General features: G+C 38.9%; 4 protein-coding genes across 7 annotated transcripts; all 4 read left to right on the top strand.

The window, feature by feature from the left end:
• Positions 1-1,347: 1,347 nt before the first annotated feature.
• Positions 1,348-6,159, top strand: LOC308078084 (uncharacterized protein). Of its 2 annotated transcripts, none has more exons than XM_080419147.1 (3): positions 1,348-1,451; positions 1,744-1,845; positions 2,869-6,159. In XM_080419147.1, exon 3 carries the CDS (start codon positions 2,884-2,886, stop codon positions 4,282-4,284), a length of 1,401 nt encoding a protein of 466 aa, XP_080275273.1. In that variant the 5' UTR covers positions 1,348-1,451; positions 1,744-1,845; positions 2,869-2,883; the 3' UTR covers positions 4,285-6,159. The 2 variants fall into 2 exon arrangements, with proteins under 2 accessions (XP_080275273.1, XP_080275274.1); XM_080419148.1 differs by having other exon boundaries at positions 1,388-1,451; positions 1,715-1,845.
• A 1,229-nt stretch (positions 6,160-7,388) lies between these two features.
• On the top strand, positions 7,389-9,892 carry tmem119b (transmembrane protein 119b). The gene is made up of 2 exons (XM_080419889.1): positions 7,389-7,508; positions 8,453-9,892. Exon 2 carries the CDS (start codon positions 8,465-8,467, stop codon positions 9,332-9,334), a length of 870 nt encoding a protein of 289 aa, XP_080276015.1. The 5' UTR covers positions 7,389-7,508; positions 8,453-8,464; the 3' UTR covers positions 9,335-9,892.
• Positions 9,893-16,778: 6,886 nt separating this feature from the next.
• On the top strand, positions 16,779-18,850 carry LOC308077949 (chemerin-like receptor 1). Of its 2 annotated transcripts, XM_080418971.1 has the most exons (3): positions 16,779-16,868; positions 16,990-17,075; positions 17,172-18,850. In XM_080418971.1, the coding sequence occupies exons 2-3, from the start codon at positions 17,003-17,005 to the stop codon at positions 18,041-18,043; spliced, it is 945 nt and encodes a 314-aa protein (XP_080275097.1). In that variant the 5' UTR covers positions 16,779-16,868; positions 16,990-17,002; the 3' UTR covers positions 18,044-18,850. The 2 variants fall into 2 exon arrangements, with proteins under 2 accessions (XP_080275097.1, XP_080275096.1); XM_080418970.1 differs by having other exon boundaries at positions 16,990-18,850.
• Positions 18,851-20,484: 1,634 nt separating this feature from the next.
• rnf185 (ring finger protein 185) lies at positions 20,485-25,550 on the top strand. 2 transcript variants are annotated; one of them, XM_080418814.1, is made up of 7 exons: positions 20,485-20,557; positions 21,190-21,506; positions 22,550-22,568; positions 22,835-22,947; positions 23,296-23,350; positions 23,944-24,061; positions 24,172-25,550. In XM_080418814.1, exons 2-7 carry the CDS (start codon positions 21,304-21,306, stop codon positions 24,267-24,269), a joined length of 606 nt encoding a protein of 201 aa, XP_080274940.1. In that variant the 5' UTR covers positions 20,485-20,557; positions 21,190-21,303; the 3' UTR covers positions 24,270-25,550. The 2 variants fall into 2 exon arrangements, with proteins under 2 accessions (XP_080274940.1, XP_080274941.1); XM_080418815.1 differs by having other exon boundaries at positions 20,521-20,616.
• The last annotated feature ends 785 nt before the right edge of the window (positions 25,551-26,335 follow it).

Raw genomic sequence — 26,335 nt, 5'->3', positions numbered from 1 at the left:
GCCCTGCCTTTATTGTCCACAGGTAATGAAATAGACCCGGAGTTAATGGTATTACCTTAAACTGTGTTTAACCATCTACAACACATCCAAATGCTGTGGGAAAAGGTTTATTGCTTTGTAAAAAGAAATGACTGCTCAGGCCCCGACTTCCTATGAGGTTTTCAAGTCTGCATCTATAGGGCTGAGAATATGAACTGTGCTTGGATGTTACATTTTTATGGATTTGGATCAAGTGAACTTTAGATTGGGCAAAAATAAGAATACAGACAGAAATAAATCTGTTTTAAAATGGGCATAGTAGGTATTACAGTTAAACAATTACAAATATTAATGAGCATCCATTAATAGAGGATTCTCCCCTCTACTCATCCACTTAAACACTATTCAAACGTTTTCCAAAATTGTTGATTTAATTACAAGCTCATAACACCTGGTATAGCAACGCATTATTACTAGCTTTTAAATCTGCAGCAGCTTCCGAAAAGTATTTAAAAACTTTACCTACAATGACATGCCCAAAAATGGGAACACATGGGTTGAAAGTGATAAGCAGGTCGATGGTAAACCAGACAAACAAATAAAGGATTTTAGTTTAGCAAATCTTTTTCCAGCAGCTGCTCAGTTTGACTCATCAGCACCAGCAGGAAGTGGGCGGTTGCAAGAAATGAGTCAGACTATCTGTGTACATGACTACTTTACGTGTATGTATTTGCATACCACTCACGATGACGCTCAGGTCAAGGTTATTGTAGTTAACTATAGTTAAACTAAAAAGGAGTATTCACAAAAAAATACATGACTAACTGAAACTGAATTGTGTGTTTACAAAACGAAAAACAAAACAAACAAAGAGAAATAGAGAATGTCTTTAGTCTTTGTCAATATTTCATACATAAGTCATTTAGCTGTGCCAGTTTTAAGAGCTGTCAAAAATGTTAAGAAATTGTGACTTATTGCGAGATTGTAGATATACTATTTTCACTTTTTCAGATTTTCTTTTATATTACAATATAAAACTAACTCTAACCATAAAACTAATAAACAAAATAAAACTAAGCCTTTTAAAAAAATAAGTCCGTAATAATAATAATCTAGCAAACCCACTTTAAGAACTAACCAAAACTAAATTGAAAATGAAACCAAAAACTAGTGAAAAATGTTAAACTATAATACCCTTGGGTTAGATTCTCTCCAGGGCCACTACCGACACCATCACATCTAGGTTCATTAAAGTACCTATAGTTCATAATTGTGAAGAACTTTCCGGTGTATTTAACTTCCTGCTGTGCATTTAACGCAATACTTTGCTATATCCGCCATAGCTCTGACTGGCAGACCGTTGAGCTACTTTTAAAGAACTGAGTATACTTCCTGTTCCCTCACAATCCGCTCATCAGGGCAGGCATGTGCAATATTGCAGCATAACTCAACACTTTACTTCTACATCTGAGGTAAGACAAGTGAGGCCATTGAAATATACCAAAAGACATAATTGCATTTTAAATAAGCCAAATGATATAGCTAAGACATGGATTTATTTCTGAAAGAGAAGTTGTTATCTATATATTTGTATTTGCTGGAAATTAACTGGGCAGTCTAGATTCCTTCTCGTCATTGTGATCTATTTTAAGATACTTTCTTGAAAAACAAACTAAATCTCCGGGCTTTGCAAGTATCTTTTCATCACTGACTACCCTTTCGATAATGTTGAAAGACATCAACATTTCCTGTTTCTGATATCAGGTAGATTCTGCTTCAAAATGCACATTGGATCTAAAAACACTGACATGAGCTGAAACCAACTTTACATCTTCATGCGCCTCCTCCATTTTCTCCATCAGAAAGGTAATGTTTGTTTCAGAAAATATTCAAGTTGTTTATATATTGATCCTTTTGCCTGCTGTGTTGAATGGCCAAAGGTTGTTTTTGTTTCCAAACTGACCATTTAAATGTTATACTCCAATCATTCATTTTACATAATCCTATCCATAAGGTTTAATGGCCTTAAACCTCCTTTCCTATTTTGATCAGGGCAGTCTGTGTATTTGAACACATCGCATATCCCTTACATAGATTGATCATACTGTAACTCAAGTTTGTTATAGATTCAAAGACATTCCAATGATTAGATTAGTTTCATAAATAGTTATTACTTATAAATATATCATACTGCAAAACGATGATGAAAGATTATTTCGTCATTTCCTCATGAAGACTGTCATCATAAGATGTTGGTGACATGCAGGGTTGGACATTTCCATAACCACTGAAGCCCTATGTAATTCGCCATACGAGAAATAGCGAAAATTGCAGATCTACAAGCTCATAACGCGTCGCATCGAGATGAAAAGTATGGAAAATGTGCCGAAAATAGGGACGCTAGGGTTCATGTGGTTAACATACTTTTATACATAATTGCATTGTTAAATTGTGATATTATCAAACATAAATATCAAATATATCACACTACTTTTCCCATAAGGAAATTATGGGAAATGTAGACATGGTCAAGGCAGATGGGCACCCACCCTAGAGCCTGATTTTGCCTGACGTTTCTTCCAGTTGAGTGGGAGTTTTTTGTTGCCACCATTGCAAAAATGGTTGCTCCAGGGTGGTACAATGTCAGATCTCTGCTCTATATGTACATAAAATGTCTTGATACAACCTTTTGTGATTTGGCACTACAATGAAATACAAATTTATTGAAAAATTAATGACCAGAGGGCATAGGCCTATATCAAAAGCAGAGGCATGGATCTCCCCTTGATTAGATTTATAGGCATTCATTTATATGAGAAGAGAATCACTCATGTCATGTGCCTATCTTACTAACACCAGTAAATGTGGATTTGTATTTTCTCATTTCAGATCTCTCTCTGAACCATGGTGTTAGCTAACATTAGGAAGGATGCAGCACTGCTCTGGGTTGTATTTATTTTGGTCCCTGTGCAGTCTCAAATTGTTACCACCCCAGAGGCCAGCAGTAGTAGTATCACTGCTAAACCTCTGGACCACAGTGAGACGGCCAGCCATCTGACCGGATCTGGAGCTCATAAAACAAACCATCAGACCTCATCTGGATACTCGAAAGCCATGCTCACTCCTAACAATACGGGTATTATTACAAAACCGGCAACACCAAACAGCCATGTATCACTGTCAGCTGAAAATGAAGACGCAAGCAACACCCAAACCGCAGTGACTGCTGGAATGGTGTCCTCTCATCACACTCCTTTGAAAGTTTCAGAAAACATGAAACCCACAGTTCAGCCATCAAGTCCAGTACCACTCATTACACCGCTTGGCCCATCTGCGACAACCTCTGCATCGAAACTTACTTTCCTGCACCTTAGAGCAACATCAAAGTCCTCCTTTACACCTACGGCCTCTACCACCACTTCCAGCAATGCTCCATCCCCCATCCAGGCAGTCAAACATACTACCGTACATACTATGACATCTGGGTCACCAACTACAACTACTACTAACTCAACATTTGGATCGGTATCTTCCTTGGACGCCAAAACCACTTCATGGCCTATCAAATTAACTGAAATGTCCACCAAAGCAGAGTTCTCCTCTACATCTCACTCCAAGTCTTCTTCTATGAAGATATCGCATTCATCAACACAATCCCCTGTGACAATAACTTCCTCCACCAGTGCCACTGAAGCAACATCAACTTTGTCTCCCACTCCTACCTCCACCAATTCCTCTGTGGGAGTCTTCACCAAAACCGAGTTCTCTTCTACATCTCACCCCCAGCCTTCTACTAAGACAACTTCCACCACCGCAACAAGATTGCCTTTTTCTGTGACATCTAACTCCACCAATTCCTCTGTGCCAGTATTCCCTCTGATACCCAAGATGACCACCAAATCCCTCCCAACAGCTAGGACATTACCCCCGAGTGAGAAACCCTCTGAGAAAGGGGTCCAGCCTTGCTCTACAAACCATCGTAGTGGTGTAGCTAACCAGTGCCTTATTGCCATTGCAGTACTGGCACTGATAGCCACTATCTTTATGGTTTCTACTGTTATCCTCTGCACCAAGCTGTCAGCCAGCAAGCATCGTTACCGTTACCGCACCAGGGAGTCTCAGCAAGGGACTGAGCTTGTGTGTATCTCTGCCTTGCTGCCTGAAAAGAACTGTCCATATGGGAGACATACTAATCCAAGGAGCAATGGAGCCCTGCTGCCCAGTACAGAAGATGACAGTGATGAGGATATGGATGATAACATCACTCTGAACAGTTTCCTACCAGAAAACGACCGTTTTGTTTAGATTTAGTAGGAAGCTGCATCAACAAACAATATAAGTGTGGTCAGAGTGGCTTATGGTCGGTAGCAGCCAAGCAGCAAGGACGTCTATCCCCTTTACAATGCACTAGACCCCTGAGAGACGGGTTGCTGAAATGCAGCGCCACACCTGACATCAGATTCCAGTGCATGTACTGATTGGCCGTCGTCATGAGGTTATGGCAGACTAAAGTGAGGACTGTATTTGCTCTCAGATGTATATAGTTTGCTGCGATTTTTGTTTTGATTTGTGTATATATACAAAAAAGGATCGAACCCAGAGCTACTCATGGCTCAAAACCTTTTACCCCAAATAGTACAAACGTATTTTAAAAAAATCTGTATGGAGAAATGAAGACATCTTTTTAACTTATGTTTGTTTATACTGTATGTTATATCGTTTCAGATGTCTGAATTATGCATCGGTTATCTGACCTGTGAATATGAAATTGTTTTAGCTCTTTGAATCACTTCCTCTTCTGTCTGATGATCTGTTCATTTGGCTACCTTACACACCCAACAACTAGGAAGGAAGAGACAAACCACAAAGACGGAACCAATCGTATGTTACATTTACAAGCTCGTTTACCATTCCTTAGGGCCTCTACACACTGCCAGATATTTGAAGGTACTCAGCATTTGGAGTAGGTAGTACATCAAATGCATGTATTGTTCAGAGTGTTAATTATACTCTTACAGGTTAGTTTTACCACTCTGGAGTTTACTGTGTAGAGAATAGAGTGAATTCAAAACAGGATGAGAACAAAGATGAAAGAGATGTTTGGAACATAGCCCGTATACTGAGCCCTGGTGTTATTTCACTTAACAGGAGACAGGAAGGCCATGTTTTCATTTAGTTTTGTAGTTCTTCATATGCAGGTTTCATTATATGGAGACAACTTGCTTAATGGTATGCATGTAATTGTTTATTTTTGAACTGTGGGTGTGCATGCTTGTATGCACGCACGTTTGTATGTCTGTGTGTGTCCTCTTCTGTATAGCTTCCATATAATATTCAGTGAAATGCAATTCAGTTCAATCCACACCATACCATTATATGAAATAATGTTCGTAATTCAAGTAGCTTTATGCTGAGATGAACAATTGCAAGTTTTTACTCTTAGGTTACGGGCAATGATCTCTTCGTCTATTCAATTCTATTCTATTAATAAATGTCATCTTAATATGGGAGGGTCCCAGAAAACATAAGGTTACTCTGCGTGTCCCTATATTGTGTGAACAGTCAAAAAATAAATAAATGCATAAAACTAACACTGCTGCAGAGACCACAACTCATGACCCTGGGCACACAGATGTCTGGCTTCATGAAAGGCCTTTATTTATCCTTTGGCTCAAATTGATATTCACTTCCTTTCATTTGAAAAAGGATACTAGGGATCTGGAGCCCAGGTTTGAGGAAGAACACATGCCTCTTGCCTCTAGTTTCAGCTTTGTCTGATTAGCATCATTGAAGACAACTTCAAAAGACTTAAAACATAAAAAGATTAAGCCTGAGTTATACTTTGTTGTGGGCCGGTATCGCACACAGAAAATAGCAGACCTTCAAGCTCACAACGTGTCACAATGCAATGCGTTATTATGAGTTTATAGATAGCTATGTTCGACACGCAACATCGTCGTACGGCGGAGTATAAATATTTAAGCATTAGAATTGTTTATTGCATACTGAGTTTGTCTTTAGGTTCTCATATATCAATAGCCATATCTTTCAGTGCTGCAGTTGTTTGAAAGGCTGATCAGCTATGTTGTTTACTTCCCTCAGTCCTTTCCTGTCTAACTATAAAATCACAAGTGAACTATACAAGGAAATGGTTGGTTTGTCATTATGTGCATTGAAGACCCTACTTTTTGATGTCAGTTGCAAATATTTGGCTTGTGCATTCTTATCGTATTAACATGTGGGAAATGTGATTTTCAAAGGAGAGTAGATTAAACTGAATCAAATTAATATCAACCAGAACGCAGGAGACAAATAGAGGCATGGAGAATGCATGACCTCATCTCATGGTCCTCTTCTTGACCATATAAAGTTAGACTTGTCTTGATTGATTGCAAACATTGTACACTTGCCAGATACACAAGCTTGAAATGCATTAGGATATCTCTGAGTCTGCATACACAGACACACACATGCGCTCATAAACATACACACTCATTTTGACTTCCTTGCACATATTCACTCTCCCCAAAGTGGTCACACATTGCTCATGTTTAATTCGATGCCTCTTTGCAGAACACCCTCCACATTGTTTGAAAGAACACCTTCAGCATGTGCCCTTCTCAATTCCACCTTTTCTGGGCTGGTATGGGGCTTATGTCTGCACAGGAAACATTAACTCTTTCCTGTGAGGGCTGGTCACTCTTAAGAGCTGCCTAACTATTTCTGCCAAGGCAGGTCGGCTGTAAGTCATCAGTGTCAGAGACAAAGCGGTACAAAGTATGGACCATATTTTCAGTCAAAGGAGCCATATGATCATCCCTCATATCCAGAGTGTTAATTTGGATCCTGCCAGGTACATTTGTAGACACTCAGAGTTAAATTAACACTCCGGATTTTGGTGTGTAGAAGTAGCCTACTGAAGATGGGGGATGAAAGAGGAGATGTAGAATGGCGTCATCCATTTGCATCTGTGTAAAATGAAAATACTGTGAACTATTGTGCAACGTACTAGGATGCTCCTGAAGGATTTCTACAAAATCAATGGGGGAGTGTGCATTATAGTAGCATAATGCTTATCCAAAGGTATAAATACCTCCGTCTTATTCCCAGAACTGAGTCAACCATTGTTTAATTCTACTGTCTGTGTATTGTTTCTGGCATTGCATACCCAGTGCCAGGACAGGAGAGCAGGAGAGTCCCCTGCCCCCACTGCGCCTCATAAACTCCTACCTAACAAGAACAATCTGTGTGTAGGCCAGAGCACAGCCACTCACTGTGGAACTGCAAGACATAGGGGGAGGAGAACATTGGAGAGGGAAGGAGGGATTTGTCTTCATGGCTAACAACTTCTTTTTTCACAACCATCCAGAGAAAGCCCCAGCCTGAAATCTGAAACTGTACAAGTTACACGGTAGACACAGCAGGCAAAAGTCTTTTCTTCCTTCTCCCTCAGTTCACTTTCCTAGGCCATTTTCAACTTACCAATCACAGTTCCAGAGAAGACGCCTTTGTGTGTGGTGATATTTTGTGTGAGTATAAATGCCTTTTCATTGTAAAGTTGCTTTGTATTGTTTTGATTTTTTTTTTCCACTGAAGCTTTACACCAAAGTGTAACAACACAAGATGTTAACTCACATGAGCACTATGCGGGATGATGTGACAGCATCACAATGCCTTCAGAAATGTATTCAATTCAGGGCACAATACTTCAATTAAAACTAATAATAGAGTTTAATGTCAACTTTAAACTGGACCGAAGACAAAAGTTAAGTCATAGCTCTGGATTATATTTTTATAATTGACAATCTATGAAGATATTGTCATAACTTATTACGTTTTTTTCAACGCAATATATATGCATATCCAGTGTTGATCTCCTGATGAGTGCTGAGCAGACCTTCCTGTGAGCCAGCTTGCACACAGATGGAATGGAAAAAGAATGAAGGGGTAGGATCTGTGGTTACATTAGACAGTCCAAGGAAAGTCCTCCTAATGACCAACACTACTATATCAAGATGAAAGTACTGGTGTAAAGTAACTAAGTACATTTACTTAATTACAATTTTGAGGTTTGTTTTGACTTTAGTGGAGTATTTCCAAATTTCAATACTTTTACTTCTACTCCACTACATCTCTGAGGAAAATATTGTACTTTTACTCCTCTACAATTATATGAAACCTTTAGTAACTAGTTACTTACTATAGATTTTGATTATTATTACAAAACACTGTAACCACTTCAGCTGTATATATATTTTGTCCGTTTGAAAATAGCAGATCTACAAGCTCACAATGTGTCGTGATGCGACGCATTGTGAACTTGTAGATCAGCAGAAAAAAACAATGCTATTATACTTTATTAACCATCCAAAATTACTCAGGGGTGCAAAATGTTATTCCATCATTGGCGCAAAGGAATAAACCATCACCATGGCACAGATAACTTTGTGATGACATGTTCTGTTATTTGCAGATCCTACATGGAATGATGTCCCTCATGGCGCTTCACTTGATTGGTCTGTTTGTGGCTCTATGGTCCAGCAGCAGTTTGGCCACAACCCTCCCTTTCCACATTGCAGATGAGGGAAGTGCAGATACAGAGGAGCCAAGTTACTTGGTTCCAACTTCTTCACTACGAGCTACCACTAGGCCAGCCACTGAATACCAAACTACATTTCCCACCCCCACTCATATGAATACCATCCTCCTGTATCAAGTTGCTGACTTCCTGCAGTCTAACTTACTCATTATTCTTGTTGGCATCACCTTTCTCGTTGTTATTCTCCTCATTATCTGTGGTGCAGTCTTCATGAGCCGCAGACAAAAAGTCAATGCCTACTACCCTTCAGCATTCCCCCCCAAAATGTATGTGGACCAGAGGGACAAGACTGGAGGTACCAAGCCATTTAATGAAGTGCCAGAAAAGCCATCTATTGGTCAGGAAAGTGGGCCAATGGACTCTCGAAAGCAGTTACAGGCAGATATTATGAGGGTGGCTAAAAACCTTCGGACGCCAAACAAAACTCCTGTTGATGAGAGAGAGCCAAAGGACTCCAGTCAGAAAGCAGCAGATCATAGTCCTGAAGACAGTGAAAGAGATGACAGCCTTCAGGACAACCATACACCTGAGAAACAGGTGCAATGTCAGCTGTCGGATTCATGGGAAGTGGTTGGAGCAACCATTAGCCCAGAGATGCCTCTGATCCCTCAAGAACAGGCATGCCTAGAGAAGGATGTCTCAGATGAGTCTGCATCTGTTGCCTCACAAGTTCACCAGGACCAACGGCCCACATCAATTCACAAAGACTCTCCTCCTGTGCTTCAGTTGATCACAGGAGAAAAAACTGCTTTCTAGCCATTATGAAACAAGGATACTTATCATATTTCAGTTCCATTTGGAACCCACAAGCAGACGTTTTATAGGTAAACCACATGACAGCTCTGTAAATATTTTCTGTGGGATGTTCTGACAAAACAATGCTGCAGGATCTTGTAGACTTTGATCATTTTGTTTCAGTGTCATGGATCAAAAAAATAATACCTGTTACAATCTTTGGATGAAGATGAGGTGAGACGGCGAGATTATGTAAAAATCTGATTTGTTGGCACAATTAATATTATTGTACAGGGTGGTAATGGATTTGTTGGGAATGGGAATGTTTGTTAGACTACCTAAACATCCTCACGGACAGACAACAGCTGGAAATCAGTTCGAATCAGTCATTCATTTTGTAGCCTATACTATAGCCTGTTGATCATGGATTTCTTGTTAAACAATGTTTAAAAAACAAAAATAGCTGACGTACAAGCTCACAATGCATCATGACGTTTTTTGAGCTTGTAGATCTATTTTCGCTATTTATTAAAATGTTAAAAAAGAAAACTATGGATCATTTGTTAAATATTGTGATATTTGATTTTATCCATATTGCCCAGCCCTAATATAAACTATTCTTCAAGAAAAAGTATCCAATGAAAAAGCACATGCACACCAGTATGATTAGCTGCTGATCCCAGCGTTCAACACCAACAACAAAAGAAAAATGTGTTACACTCTCCAGCTCTCCATGCTTTTATTTTATAATGTTTTGGCTGTCCAGCCTTCTTTAACATCAGAGAATTCAGGAAAAACAAACAATATTTTTGAGACAAGTATTATTATAGGTTCCCAAAGAGGCATTTCTATAATCCTACAACCAGCCTATTGGTCCCTTAAAAGGTTTTTAACCAATTCTGCCATAGTGCATTTCAAAAATCAGTGCTTAGGGTGTGTGGATATGACACTGAGTCAGCCTTAATTCGATCAATATTTACCACTACTGCTTCAAGACCTTCTCAAAATATAAACTTACAAGTTGCAACATATGCTTGCTCTCACTCTTTGAAGTAAGGCATGACTTTGTACCAATCACCCGACCATTGTGCGTTTATGTGACAGGCTAAGAAATGGTTAGAACCAGGGTGCCACAGGGATCAAATGTAATACTGTGCAGTCTAAATGTGGTTCAGGGTGTATGTGTGCTAAAACGCATGCATGAATAATGTAGAAAGCTAAACTAGAGATTCAGGGCTACTTCTGTTTCTCTCCTTGGCAGTAGAATGCATGATGCAGGGCTACTGTCACTTTTAGTTGCTGGCTGTGACTGCCCCCTGCTGGTCTTCCTGCTGTTTCAGACGATAATCAGCCAGGGCAGCCTTAATCGCATCTTCCGCAAGCACTGGAAAGGCGCAAACAGAAACTTGAATGAGCGAGCATGCTAGAACAGAATACAGCCACTATAAAGCTATATAACTTATAAACATTGAAAACTTTCAGGAAATCAAATAAGCACATTCAGATTCAGACTTACTAGAGCAGTGAAGCTTGACTGGTGGAAGACTGAGCTCTTTGGCGATATCAGTGTTCTTTATTGTCAAGGCTTCCTCCACCTGTACAAAAGAGGTTCCATGAGCTACACAATCAATTCCATTCAGTGTGTGTGTGTGTGTGTGTGTGTGTGTGTGTGTGTGTGTGTGTGTGTGTGTGTCTGTGTGTGTGTGTGTGTGTGTGTGTGTGTGTGTGTGTGTGTGTGTGTGTGTGTGTGTGTGTGTGTGTGTGTGTGTGTGTGTGTGTGTGTGTTTTAACTCACAGATTTGCCTTTCACCCATTCTGTCGCCAGGGAGCTTGAGGCAATGGCAGAGCCACAGCCGAATGTCTTGAACTTGGCATTCACAATCTTCCCTTCATCATTCACCTCGATCTGTTGAATAAAGTCTTGTTTTACTCTACATAGTTGTTAGTCTAATATACATGCACAAAATACATTTTCCAATGTTAGGAAGGAATAGTAACAATTCCTTTTTGACGACTAAACAGATTGCTAAAATAAATTCTCGCATCACATTTTTTCATGAATAGCCTGAATCAACAAGGAAAAATGCCTAAATTACCATGTTAGCGCCAGTCAGAATATACATGAATATATGTGTCACCTATGAATGGATATAAAAGGGCCATGTTGTCCATGGAAGGATTATTTGGTCATGTTTTTAAAAGCTTATGTGACCATACAGAAATCAAGCACATCCAGGTGTACTGTGAAGGCAATCTAATAAATAAATAAAAAACCCTGAATGTGATATTTATCAGATAAATAATAAAAGAAATACCTGAAGTTTCATCACATCACCACAAGCTGGAGCCCCCACCAAGCCTGTACCAACATTCCTGGCCTTCTTGTCCAATGTTCCAACATTCCTTGGGTTCTCATAATGATCTACCACCTTGGGACAGTTTAAAGGGAAGACATTTTCTTATAAACTAGTTATAACTCAGTATAAGTAAGTATAGTGGTTAAAGGGGATTATAATAACTGCCCTTTTAGCCCCTTCTTGAGGCTATACCATCCAGTGATGACAAATTACAGGATGCTGCTGTTGCAGTTGTGAAACTAGCATTGTTTAAGGGGAAACTGAATCAAACTGATAGGACAGGTTTCCATTGTCTGCTATTATAGTTAATTTGTCCTCCGTTCGAACTTACCCTCTCCCCCAGTTTCTGCTGAGTCATTCTGAAAACAGTGCTGAAGATATTTAAGCTTATGACACAAACCTATTGGGCACATCTTTCTGCATTGTTAAATGCACATTTACTAGCCTAGTTGTCAGCTGATGCTGATAACTAAAGTGTGTATGAAAATAAGCATATTCCTAGGCTTATCATTAAAAAAATAAGTTTAAATTACTTAAACCTAGCTACTAGGTTGAACAAATGAGAATAAGCCGTCTCAACTTACATACATGAATTGACTTTACTTGAGGGGAATATTAAACAACATTCACAAAGTAGCATTAATTTATAGATTTAGAAAGAGATTAGTAGTCACCAGATGATGCAGCATGTACTGTAGGTAATCTTAGATTACCAACAGTACATGCTGCATCATCTGGTCACCCAATGTTTGGCTATAACTTCATTATTAGCCCTACGTAGGCCTATGTATTCATTTATCAATCCTATGTTGGGTGATTAAGAGGCGTCTCAGTAGCACTGCAATGTTGCAGTGAAGATTAAACTATGGATTATCAAAGTATACTTAGTATTAGAATCAAAGGAGTTCCTAACATGTAATGCTCTCCAAAATAACAACACTTCAGATACATTCAAGCTGTTCAAACACATGTTCTGTCAGCATAATGTAATGTTACATCATGTACCAGCTTAACAAACAGATTCCATTCCAAATGGATGGTAAAATTCCCTGACTTTGCCATTAGATATGACTAGAAACACATAGCAGCTAATAGCAGCCAGGATAAACCTAATATTCTCAAATGTTGACATCTACATACAATATTAACGGATGTTTTGTGAAACAGAAACTGTATTTCTTATATACATCAATAATACATCATATACATAATACAATCTACAGATTATATTTGATAGGGCAATTAAAAGAAAAAACAATCCCTTGAATGTCCCTGTCTGCAATAGTTTTTTCTTTCTTTCATGAAGAGTGAGAACTGATAACAGCTACACTATTAGTTAGTTAGTACGTTACCTAGGCTACATTATTATGCAAAATATCATTTCACCATGTAGGCTAACCTATATGACATTGAAATACATTGTGTAAGCCTACTACATGACATGTTACATCATTTGGCCTAAACCTAAAGCCATTATGGTTCTTTTAACTGAATCATGTTGATATAAAGCCATCAAATATGGTGAAGAAGACATTCTTGTTCAAAGCTGTGTCATGGTGACACAGCTTTGAACAAGAATGACTTATTCTTGTCTTCTTTAGCACAAGTGACAGCTGTTTTGTGGCTTGGCTGCCTGTTTAACACAAACGTGAGGTGAACTAGCGTTTTATAAATCTCCTTCAAATGGAACTGTGAACTGTCTAACTAAATAACTCAATACTTCTACCAGTTACCTAGGTTTAAATGTCCTGTCAAAACACAGTGACAGTTACACAACTTACACGTAACAAACAGGTTGTCTTCTTCACAGTGTGCGACAACAACAACACATGTCATAATAACGTTAATGTTTAAGTTTACCTTCTGGTGGTAACAGCACTGGGCAATATATTCCGGAACAGAAACTCTATTCCTAAGAAACACAAGAGGACTGATGCACTTCTTCGCGATGATAACCCCCGCCATGTTGATCAAAATGTTATGTGACGCACTTTCCTGATATGAACCCTATGGAGACATGAACGCTCAGCCAGTGTTGCCAGGTTAGTGAGAGAGAAATAAGCAACCAGGAAAACAAGCCCATAAGAAGCGACTAGGTCACATGACATGACGTGAGCACTTTAAACCAGTGGCTATTTGAAAATGGTAGATCTACAAGCTTGTAGATTGGCTATTTAATATTTTTTAAATGTGGAATATTTTTTGAAACATTTTAACAACACAAATCTTGTATGGGGGGTCCCTGGCATTATTTTCAGATGGGGGGTCCGCAGACAAATACAAATTAATTTGGGGGTCCTTGACATGAAAATGTTTGAGAACAACTGATTTAAACAACAATAGGAAAAAAGCAACTACACTTTAGAAATAAGCCCCAAAATAACACAACCCGCAACTTTTACAGAAAAACTAGCCCAAAGTCGCTTATAATAAGCAGACATGGCAACACTATACTCAGCTATGTTGCAGAGCTGTTAGCTTCAACGTAACGTCCCCAGTGACTGTGTGATTGGCTAGTGGGGCTGGGGGCGCCAGAGGGCAAATATGAGTAGTTTAGTGCAGTGGTTCTCATTCGTTCTCATGTCAATGTCAAGGACCCCCAATTGATATGTAATTTGGCTGCAGACCTCGGGCCCCATTTGAAAACAGTTTGTGGCAGGGAACCCCAATGCAAGATTTGAGTTGTTAAAATGTTTCAAAAATATTATTTTTTAGACACGCTCTTTTTTTGTTGTTGAAATTAGCAGGTCTACAAGCTCACAAGTTGCATCATGATAGATGTGATTATGTGGTTAAAGTGGTTAAACTGATTTTGTTGCTATATTAATAATACATTTAGCTGGGTACCACCTGGAACCCCTTCAAGGACCCCTGGGGGTCCCCGGACCCAACTTTGGGAATCACTGCAGTTTAGTGATTATGATTACCCTTTTTTCTTTAAAGCCTTTTATGATGCACAAAAAAGTTTCAATCAATCAATCAAACAATCAATCAATCTTTTTTGAGCCCCCAAAATGACCCTGTTATCACTTTTGCGCTCTATTGCTGTATCTACAAAACATTCTCCCACCTGCACAGTGCACAAATAAAGGACAATGAAACCCCCAAGTTGTAAAAGATCCCAGCTAAACACCAAGACAAACACTTTTTTTTTCTTCAGGAAATGGCAGGAGAGATAGATAGATGGACATGCAATAAAGGGCGGCTGCAGCAAGGACTGAGCTTTGACATGGTATTTATGTGCTCTACTAGGTAGGGAGCTGCTGCCTCCCTATAAGCCTCCCCGCAGCCTGAGGTCCTCAGGGGAGGCCCTCCTGGAGGTCCCCAAAACACACCTACAACAAAGATCAGGATCTTTTTCTTTTTTTTAACAACTTTATTTATGGTATTTTCAGTTATAAGGACATACAACCCCATACAACCCACATACAAAAAATAAATGAAATTAAAATTAAAAAGAAAAGTTCTTAATAAGCTTAAAGGGATACTTCACTTCCGGGCCGCCGACACATTTAAAAAAAATATTAAAAATAAATGAAAAAAGTTATGGAAAATTCATGGCCCACTCACGCATTAGAGTGTCCTACTAATGTGTGAGGGGGCCATGAATTTTCCATAACTTTTTTCATTTATTTTTAATATTTTTTTTAAATGTGTCCCCGGCCCGAAAGTGAAGTATCCCTTTAAGGGGGTTTAGCATATCCAGACCAGACAGTTAGCAATGAATTTGGCAAATATAGGGTACCACACATCCAAGTACAGTTAGAGAAGTGACCAGTATTTCTAGAAACCACAGTAAACAGGAACAAAATGAAAACACTTATTGAGTCAAAATACAGTATCACTTCCAGTAGTTGTAGGAAAAGACAGAGGTGAACTCAATAAAAGGGGACCAGGCCTTTATACATTTTCGGCGAGACTTGTATCTATTGTACCTGAGCTTTTCTAATGGTATAAAGGACAGCACATCCTTGACCCAACTCGTAAACGTTGGAGGTTTATCTGATTTCCAATTGCGGAGAATAAGCCTGCGGGCTATAAGTGAAGAGAATGCTATGAAGTTGGCCTGAGGAGAGGTAATTGGTACATCATCATTGGGAACTCCAAATATAGCAGTTATTGGATTGGGCTCAATTGTTATATGACAAATGGATGAGAAGGCATTAAAGATATTATTCCAAAACTGAGTCAAGGATGTGCATCCCCAAAACATATGGCCAACAGTGGCTGGCTCCAGATAAGATCAGGATCTTTAACACCAATGTGAAGTCAGTCCTACTCTATGGTGCTGAGACATGGATCGGAGGACCATTGTAAACACCGCAAACCAAATCCAGTCATTCATCAACACCTGTCTGCGACGAATCCTCCAGATCGACTGGCCTAACACCATCAGCAACAAAGAACTGTGGCAACGCACCAACCAAAAACCAGCAGAGGAAGATATCCTCCAAGCGTTGGAGATGGATAGGCTATACTCTACGTAAACCAGCCTCGAACACCACAAGACAGTGCCTCAAGTGGAACCCCCAAGGGGAAAAAAGGAGAGGACGGCCACAAAATACCTTGCGCAGAGACTTGGTGGCAGATACCAAGAAAATGGGCCACACTTGGAGACAGCTGGAGATGTTGGCTCAGGACCTAGATGCTTGGAGAACTCTTGTCGACGACCTAAGCCCCAGAAGGGGTAATAGGCGTAAGTAAGTAAGTAAGAAAACACTGACGTCAAGCTTGCAGTGTGTCCAGTATAGGGGAAATTATATTTCTTACTGTTAGGTGGGGCTGCAGAACAAGTTAACCCATGTCCAGACATAGACAAGGAAACAGGAATAGAGTGCAGAAGTGACAGTAATATTAGATCACAGTTGTTTTGAAAAGGTGTTTATTTACTGGAAAATGTGTAAACGACAGGGATGTTGTTTTAACAGTCATTTCTCTGTTGTTGTTGTCCCTCCCCTCAGTCCCTAAATATAGTCCAACATGGTCTCAAGGTGTGAAGATCTGAAGATTAACTAGAAACTAGAACAGGGCTATATACTGTAAATGATAAATTGCGCACGTTACCAACCTCCAGGAAGCAGAAGTAGAAGTAGTAGAAGTAGAAGTAGCACACATTTAGGGAGATTCTAAGAACACAGTAGGTAGTGGTAGCTGGTGGTGGTAGCTGCCTTTCACATTGATACATTTTGTACAGTAAGGTGAGTTCTCTGGCTAATGAAAATGTCATTTTATGTACTGAAACATAGATATTGTGAGGCCGTATGATCATTATAATTGTGTATGTTCCTATATATTTACAAGTTCTGTTCTATACCTTAGGAGAAATAAATACATGGAGGGATTGGAAGACTATGATTATGGAGATTATGTTTCAGACAATGGAACCGATTACAACTCATCTTCAGGTGGCACGGATCTCGGAACTTTCAGTAGCACGAAGTCCTTATGGACTGATGTTCTTCTGGTTGTAATCAATGTCATTATATCCATGATTGGATTAGGAGGAAATGCTTTGGTCATTTGGATGTCTGGCTGGAAAATGAAAAAGACTGTCAACACCACCTGGTACCTCAGTCTGGCCATCTCAGACTTTGTGTTCTGTGCCTGTCTACCCTTGGATACTGTCTATGCGGTCACTTCAAACTGGATTTTTGGACTGCCGTTGTGTAAGCTGACCTCCTTTGCCCTGTTTCTCAACATGTTCAGCAGTGTCTTCCTGTTGGTTATGATTAGCATTGATCGCTGTATTATCATTACATTCCCTGTGTGGTCACAGAACCACCGGACACCGGCCAAGGCATCTGGAATGGTGGTCCTCATCTGGACCCTCTCTGCAGCCCTGGCATTGCCTGCACTGGTCTACAGACAAACCAAAGTCCACGGGTCTGAGACTAAGTGCTACAATGACTACATGTCCATCTCTAGACACAAGGCAGTGGCTCTGATTCGATTCGTTTGTGGGTTTCTGGTTCCTTTTCTGGTGATTGTCTTTTGCTGCTTAATTCTGTGTATGAAGCTGAGAAATTTAACCATCAAATCTACAAAGGCTTACAAGGTCATGGCTGCGCTCATCCTGTCCTTTTTCATCTGTTGGGTTCCTTATCACACCTTTGTTCTGGTTGAGTTTGACTTGCATAAACACCGCCGGGAAGTAATTGAAACTGGGCTGAAATTGGGGGGCACTCTGGCTGCAGCAAACAGCTTCATGAATCCAATCATCTATGTGTTCATTGGCAATGAATTTAAGAAAACCTTCAAGCGGTCTTTCATGTCAAAGATAGAAAATGCAATGGCAGATGATGGTCGCACAGTTACCGCAAACAACTCTAGGTCTAATGGCTCTTTTCAATTCAGAAGCGTAAGCCATCTTTGATAATTTTTTCTTTGTTTCCATTATAACCAGAATCACCCCTGAAGGAGGAGGGGGGTATGTAATTAAAAATGTATGCGTCCATTTATTATCAGTTTTCTTTTTCTTTTTTGTTTGATTTTGTTCTTTACATATTTTGTTGTTGTTGTTGCAGATGTAGCTATATGTACTTTAACCACAACATTAACCTGGTGTATCTATTTTGGTCATATCATTATACAGTAAGCAGAACTTTTAAAATAATTAAATCATTCTTAAAAATATTCATTTTTTCCCCAACAATTTCTCAAATAAACTGCAAAACAACTACCAGGTCACAACTCACAATGCAACGCATCGCGATACAATGTGTTGGGAGCTTATTCACTATTTGTGAAAAAAAAAGAAGGCCAAAAAAATATGAAATAGGGCTTACGTTGTTGTGCTCCTCCCATGGGTTTCCAGAACTCGGGGTAGTCTACTACCTCCTGAGCAGGGTCCAAAAATCTGAAATTCAGGTGTAGCATATGGAAACAAATCCAGAATCTTGTGTGTATCATTGTTTTAAATAGATGTCATATTATATGTAAACATTTACATTTTCATATTAATTCAGTAGTATCATACAAAATATAAAGCTGCAGGTTATTTGTTTTTATACTTCAATCCTGCTCCAGCTTGTGAGAACCATCAGCTCATTCTGAAGTCTGAATCCAGTACCTGTATCTTGGCCTCAATTTGAATAAAGGAATCAGAAGAGAGTACATTTTTGTAATGGCTTTAATATACTTTATATACTTTTATTCATTAAAGTGATTTTTTTTAACCATCTATCTTGTTTCTTTTTTTCTGCATGGGAGTCTTTCAGGAAGTGAAAATGGAAGTTAAGTGGACATTTTGTGGTCTATTGGGAAATCTGGTAATCTTAAATGAAAACTGCCATGTAAAGCAAAAAATATAGCTCATGTGGAGGCCCCCTTAGTGGCGACATCACGAGCCAAACGCCTGACTTTTCGTTTACGAAGATAGACTTTGGGTGACCGCAATTCATCTTCCAGAGGGGATGAGGCCTGGGGAAGGCTGAAACAGGCACGGTTTGTTGTTCGGAGTGACCTTCTCCTAGATGTGTTGCTGTTCAATGATGGTCCCCTTCTGCCCTTATAACCCATACCTGCGACAGTGGTTGAAAGACGCCTTTATTGATATGAATAAACACATGTTTCTATTGCCAAAGCAAGTGTGAAATAAAACAATCAAAACTAAGAAATGTATGTAGCCTTCAATTAAAAGGGAATAAAGAAATGTATAAAAAGAGCTGTGTCACAACACATGCAGCTTAGTACTTTTTCAAGATTTTGCAATTGATTGATTGATTGATTGATTGATGTAGTTTATTTAGAAAGACATGAGAATAGTACATGACAGTACATAACAGTACATGGAAGTACAAATTCACAATCGCAATCACTCTGTATAACATTTTTGAGACATATAGCAGCAACTTTTCATAATATTGCTGCCATTTGTAGCAAAAGTTTTAGAAGTGCCTGAGCCTCTGGGGCCCAACAGTTTAGCCTGTAGCCACAAATATACCAGTTGCCATCTGTGGCCACGAGGAGGCACTGCAGGAGTGTTGACGGCGGAGAGGCTACAGAAGAGGTAGAAGATCTTTTATTTTCCTGAACCGATAATCTGACATCGTTGCAATGATTAAAATATTGTTTATTTGTTTATAACTAACTGCCCCAGCTTGCCTACCAGTATGACGTAGATCTAGATAGAACGTCTGTCCTCTCCTTTTTTACAAGTTACATAGCCGTTCACAGTTCACAGCAGGTGGTATTTTTTCCCTGTTTAATTCAAACTTCCGTCCTTGTTTCTACGAGAAGTTTCTACCGCAGGAAGCTTTGCCTAGTAGACATAGGGTGCGTTCGGAAATTACGCACCGGAGCACACTCGCCTATTAGTTTGTATTGGCCAGTGCGCTCAGTGCTGTATTTTCGAACGCACCCATAAGCAGGGCAAAAATAAACACCCTAACTAGTGTTGCCACGTGTGCTCATTATAAGCGACTTTGGGCTTATTTATCTGTAAAGTTGCGTGTAAAAATTGGTAGTTGCAGATTGCGGTTTTTTGGGGCTTGTTTAAGTGTACTTGCTTATTTAGGATTGCTTCCAAATGTTTTATTATTATTTAAACCAGTGGTTCTCAAATATGTTCATGAAAGTGTTTTGTGCCAGGGAGCATATGTGTTGTTAGAATGTTTAAAAAAATAATAAAAATAATCCAAATACTCCACATTTTATTACAAGAGTTTTTGAAAATAGCAGATCAGGCTCACAACGTGTTGCATGTTGTGAAGCTTGTAGATTGGCTATTTTCAAATAGCATAGCCTCATAATTGCTTCTTTTGGGCTTGTTTCCCTAGACCTGGTTACTTATTTCTCTCACAGAATGTGGCAACACTGACCCTAACAGCACACTAAACATACGGTGGTGTACTCGACTCTCTGGTCTGGAGCTGTGATGCAATCAGCTGTAAGAAGAATATTATGTTAACTTACTTGAAAAGCTTTAGATTGTGTGGTGAAGAGAGGGTGCGTTATCCCACGACAGTAGTGATCGGTGTATTATTTGGTTTGTTTCATTACGTAATTATCCGACAAAACAGCGAACGATCCGTGGTTCTAAACCGTGTCGTCTGCTAACGTTAGCAGTTATTCACCGCGTTCAGAATAAGTATACGTCGTTACAGTCGTTTGTTTAGATCAGTGGTTCTCAACCTTTACAGGCAGCGACCCCCCCAAAATAATCATATTTGAACTGTGGACCCTCACCCTGATAAGCGCTTGGAATGTAGGAGTTGAGGCATTTCATTTTGTTTGACTCGGTTCCACAGATAAATATTGTGAAAATAGCAGATGTGATCACAACATTTTTTGTCTTTGTTATATTATTTGGCCAATGTGTGATCAGTTTTACAGTATTTTGAGGTATTGAAAAGGTTTTAAAAATCCTTAAATTGTCACTTCAATGTCATCTGGGGACCCCCTCCAAAATAATGTGGGGGTCCTGACCCACAGGTTGAGAACCACTGGTTTAGATCACCTGTGTTGATAGCAACCCTGCTTAGTGCTTAATTCTCTCCTCTATTTGTGTTCACCTTGTAGTCATAATCCCCACCCAGGAAGCAGCCTTTTTCGTATGCGCATATTGTGAAGAGTTGGGGGTCAGCTGTTAGCTGGATCACTCCACATCACACCTCTTGTTCGCAGTGGATCTAAATGGCGAACGCCTCTCCAGCCTCTGGCTCTGCTGCTGCTGCGGCGGCCACCGAGAGCCCCCCGACCCCCGCAGGAGCCAACACCTCCTCGACCACCGGACAGGCCGGGGGGGACGGAGGCAACCAGGACAGCACCTTTGAATGTAACATCTGCCTGGACACCTCCAAGGACGCAGTCATCAGCCTTTGTGGACACCTTTTCTGGTAAGCTACCACGGTTTACTTATTTGTAATCATTCTAGCCTTGGATCAAGACTATCATAGATGTATTTTTTTTATCGAGTCTGTCTTTTACTTTCGTGTATGCAAATATCAAAATTGATACAAAATACATTTATGATAGTCTTGATCCAAGGCTATAATCATTCATTCGTCTATTTACTGATAATCTCTCAAGACAGTTTCTGCTTAATTTTTTTTTTTTGCTGATGGGTTATAATAACTTCCCAGATAGATTTTCTGTATCTGCTGTTGTAGGCCATAGTAGATCAGATACAGTCTACTAATCTACTCTAGGCTTACTGGATACAGGAAGAGTGGGCACCTGTTTGGAAAATGGTCTGAAGAAAAAGTAATGTAAATTATACATGATTTGAACATGCAGAAGTACGGTACATTGTTATCAAACTTAAATGTACCCTCCAAACTTCTTGTTTATACCCATAATGACTGGCTAGCCACAGATTCTGCAGCGATTTTAGAATTATTAGGCCTTAAATGTCAAATGTTCATGCATGTTCAAATCATGTAATTACTTTTCCTTTTTTTTTTTTTTACATTTAGGAAAACAATTGCCAGTTTAATATTGAGGTGTCCAAAACATTGGGTACCCACTCTTCCAGTTACTGGTCTACTCTATTAGTCGACAGAACAAATGATGTCTTTCCAAAGACCAATAAATACTGTGTACAGCTGTATTTAAATTTGTATATAACCGACTAATCAAGTTATTATAGTTCTATTATTAGCACGAGACATTTTATATTCATAATGTATGCATAGCCTACATCTCAAGCAAAATAGAAGAACACATTGTTAGACAGTGTTGTACAGATATCTGTTTAACACAAGCTAGTTTAGAGAAGAGTTGTTCCTCAGCCCATGAAGTATGAATCAGTCTACATTATTCCATTTGAATTTAAAAGATTTAGCATAACGTAACCTGTTTTATTTCTAGTTGAATGTTTTCCCTAATCAAACATTATTTTTCTCCAACCCTCTTCTTTTGTATGCCTCGTCTCAACCAGTTGGCCTTGCTTGCATCAGGTAAGTTGATAGATGACTTGTTCCCTTTCCTATCCACCTATTTAACCACTTAAGGTTTAAGCCCTATATACTTCATTGTGTGATGAATAGTGAACATTTCTCACATTGTGTCGCACCGCTGTGCATTGTGAGCTTGTAGATCTGCTATTGTAGATCTGTGCTATTGAAAAATAAATAGATTCTAATCTGAATTCTTTTTTAAATACTTCTTTATACATTTCGGGAAAATAGGGACATTCCCCTTTTTTTGTTCATTTTTAATTCAGTGGTTGGAGACGAGACCAAACAGACAGGTGTGTCCAGTATGCAAAGCTGGCATCAGTAGAGACAAAGTTATCCCTTTATATGGACGGGGGAGCACAGGCCAACAGGACCCAAGGTGGGTAACTATGTACTTTTTCTTTTTATGTTATCAGGCTGTGGCTGACCCTGACCCTCATGCTCATGTGTCAATTAATCACAATTACACTCATGCCACTGAATCTCATGTATCCATCACAATTACTCTCATGGCTCTAAATCTCATGAATCGATTAGTTACAATTATTCTCGTGCCTCATGTTCAAAGCTGACCACATTATGTTATCATTTTGTGATGTATCTCATTTTTATTTTGCTTATAGATTGTTATTTTCAGCACTAGACAGACACATTTTTAGAAATGTTGTATCATATTGTTGTTTAATGTCAGGTGTTCTTGTCTGATCAAAAAATAACTTTGTTATAGAGAAAGAACGCCTCCTCGACCGCAAGGCCAGAGGCCTGAGCCAGAAAATCGGGGTGTAAGTACTGTACCTGATAATCTACCACTGTTACATCACTAACCACATACTATTACATAATTTGTTTCGCATGGGTACATTTATATCATCACATTTACAAGAATATTTAAGCACTTTGACCCTGCCATCCCAATTTTGGACATGTAAAAAAAATTCTAATATTTTCAAACATTTTCAAAATGAGCAGATGTAAAAGCTCGGGATGCGACATGTGAGCTTGAAGATTGGCTATTTTCTTCAAAAATGTTGAATAGGGATTAATTGTTTAAAGCAACTATATTTGCAGCATCTAAGTGCAATGTTAGCTGATGAGTTGCATTATCCATTCATGATGAAACTGTTACATGCAGATGCTGTAGTGCAAACTTGCACTGAATTCATTAATAAAATGACCTTTTCCCACTGGGATCTATTAGATGCTACTAGTGATGTGGAGACAGGTCCCTTGAGAATGACTACACATTGCATTGGATATTGCGTCACATATTACCTTTTGTGAAATAGTTTCCTCAGATATTTTATAGATGTGGCTAAAGTTTGGGGAAATGTGTCAACTTGATCACCTTATTTATTTTATTTATTTAATTTTTCAGGGATTTCAAGGCTTTGGTTTTGGAGATGGGGGATTCCAAATGTCATTTGGGATTGGTGCCTTTCCATTTGGTATTTTTGCGACAGCCTTCAACATCAATGATGGAAGACCTCCCCCAGGTATTTATGTTTTACACAATATTATATTAGGTTTTTGAACTCAACACATCATACGATATTTTACCAAGATATACAATAACCTCTGTTTAACTTTTAATTGTTTCATACAGCTGCCCCTGGAACACCTCAACACATGGATGAGCAATTTCTGTCTCGACTTTTCCTGTTTGTCGCTTTGGTGATTATGTTTTGGCTTCTTATTGCATAAACAAAAAGACAGGGCATTTTCTTTAGATAGTGACCCAAAATAATGCATTTGACCGGCAAAAAAGTCAGACATTATGTCACATCATCATTGCTCACATCTACTTGGTTCTGACATCCTAAATCTTAAGCCTTAGTTGATTTGTATTTATGCATTTGAAGACCCACTAGACATAGTATTAATTACACCACTAACTGAAATCCAGCAATCTATACACAAAAACAGGTCACCAGAAACTTGCATGATGTGTCAGTGCCCACAAAGTTTACGAGTCACTGGGTTATCATTACCAGCACATTCTTGATTGGTTACAAAGCCCAGGCATTTAAAATAGTGGATGTGTGTAGGCGATCTACAAGCACACACTGCTTGTAGATTGTAGTGTTGTGAGCTTGTACATCTGCTATTTTTGGCACACAGCACCGGCACACAACAAACTCTAAATCAAGCGTTAGAAGCACACAGCATGAAACAAACAGTGATTGCTAGCAAGTTACAGATCACAAACATTGTCATTTATGTTTGCCTACTATAGGTTGGAATTTAAGCTATGAAAGCAATGAAAAAACCTTGACTTGTTGTGACTACTGTATATGGATCACCTAGGCAGCTGACATCAGTGGAGGACTGATGCAACCATATGGAAATGTGCATATTGAAATTATTCAACCAAAGTTAAATATCACTTAAAATATATTTGGGCAAATTGTATATATATTTTAATGGCACAGTGGTTTTATTTTTTTGTTGAAATCTGTCTGCTAGCTTTCATTATTTCATTTTCCCACAGTTAGAAAAAAATAAGAAAAAATGTAATTAGTGTAATTACATGTAACAAGCATGTATACCAAGATAGGCTGCGACCAGCTCTTGGTTTGTGCTTGAAAATTGTGGCCTGAAAGACTGACCGACCAACAGAGAAATTAAGCTGTGTGGATGCAGCTAAAATGTGATTGAACAACATATTTTTTTAACGAAATTATGCATAATGCCATATTTCTTACTGTAAAAAAATTGTCTCGCCAGTGTCAGATGAGACCGAGCAGATTAAAGTTTTGATGTTGTACATAAGTGGATGAAAGATTTATATTTAAAACAGTATTCTCTCCAAACTGTGTAATCATTATTTTGACTATTTCCTTGCTGTAATTAAATGTAAATTATTGTAGCATAATCATAATTTGAAAATCAGATCAGTTGAAGTCATATTAACAGTTTTCTAAATGTGAATTTACTTTAACAGGATTCTATGTACTGTAAATAAAGATAATATTAATCATAGTCTTAATATGCAAGAAATCATTGTCTTGTGCCTGTCTGTCTTTGTTAGGACTGGTGTGCTAGAGCAGTGGTTCTCAATGTAAGGTCCTTGCAGGGGTTCCAAGTAAATGATTGATTGTTAGGATTAGGAACCAAATGGACCCTTACAGGTCTGTGACTCAGATGAACCCTCAAATGGATACGATCATCCATTTGGTTCCATTTACACTCTCGGACTTAAATTAAAACTGAGGATTTTAACAGTGTAGGTTGGATAGAGAAACATTTTATCAAATGGGTGTCCATGGCTTAATGCATATCAAACAGAGTCCTGCTAGATGCATATCAAACACGAGTCCTGCTAGATGAACATGGTAATAAATGTCTTTCTCTTCATAACTGGGTTTATCTGTGTAAACTGCTTAGTCACATTAGTTATTCGCTTGACTTAAAAGGTTAGGTTAACTTAGGTTAAGCATGTAAACCCTATATACTTATTTGACCAGGGTCCCACATGGGGTCTATACTTGGTCCCGTCCTTTTTTATCTACTACACCAAACCCTCTTTGCCAAAAATTGCCAAGCTTGTAGAGCGGCTATTTTCACCAAGTGTTCGCCCCAAGAATAGGGATTTTATGTTTCATGTGGTTACTTCACAAAGGATGTCTTGATTGCTTCAAACTATTCAGTGTATGTAACCATTTCAGATGCTGTGCTTTTTCCCTCTGCGATGGAGGATTCATCGTCAGCATAGACATGGTCTTTGTTGACATTGTTGACATTCTCTTTTGGACCATTTCCTTATCCAG

This window comes from Gymnoscopelus braueri (genome assembly GCF_963280865.1).
Source record: "Gymnoscopelus braueri genome assembly, chromosome: 22".
NCBI lineage: Eukaryota > Metazoa > Chordata > Actinopteri > Myctophiformes > Myctophidae > Gymnoscopelus > Gymnoscopelus braueri.
The sequence above is the reverse complement of the archived record's forward strand: the minus strand, read 5'-3'. Positions and strand labels throughout refer to the sequence as shown.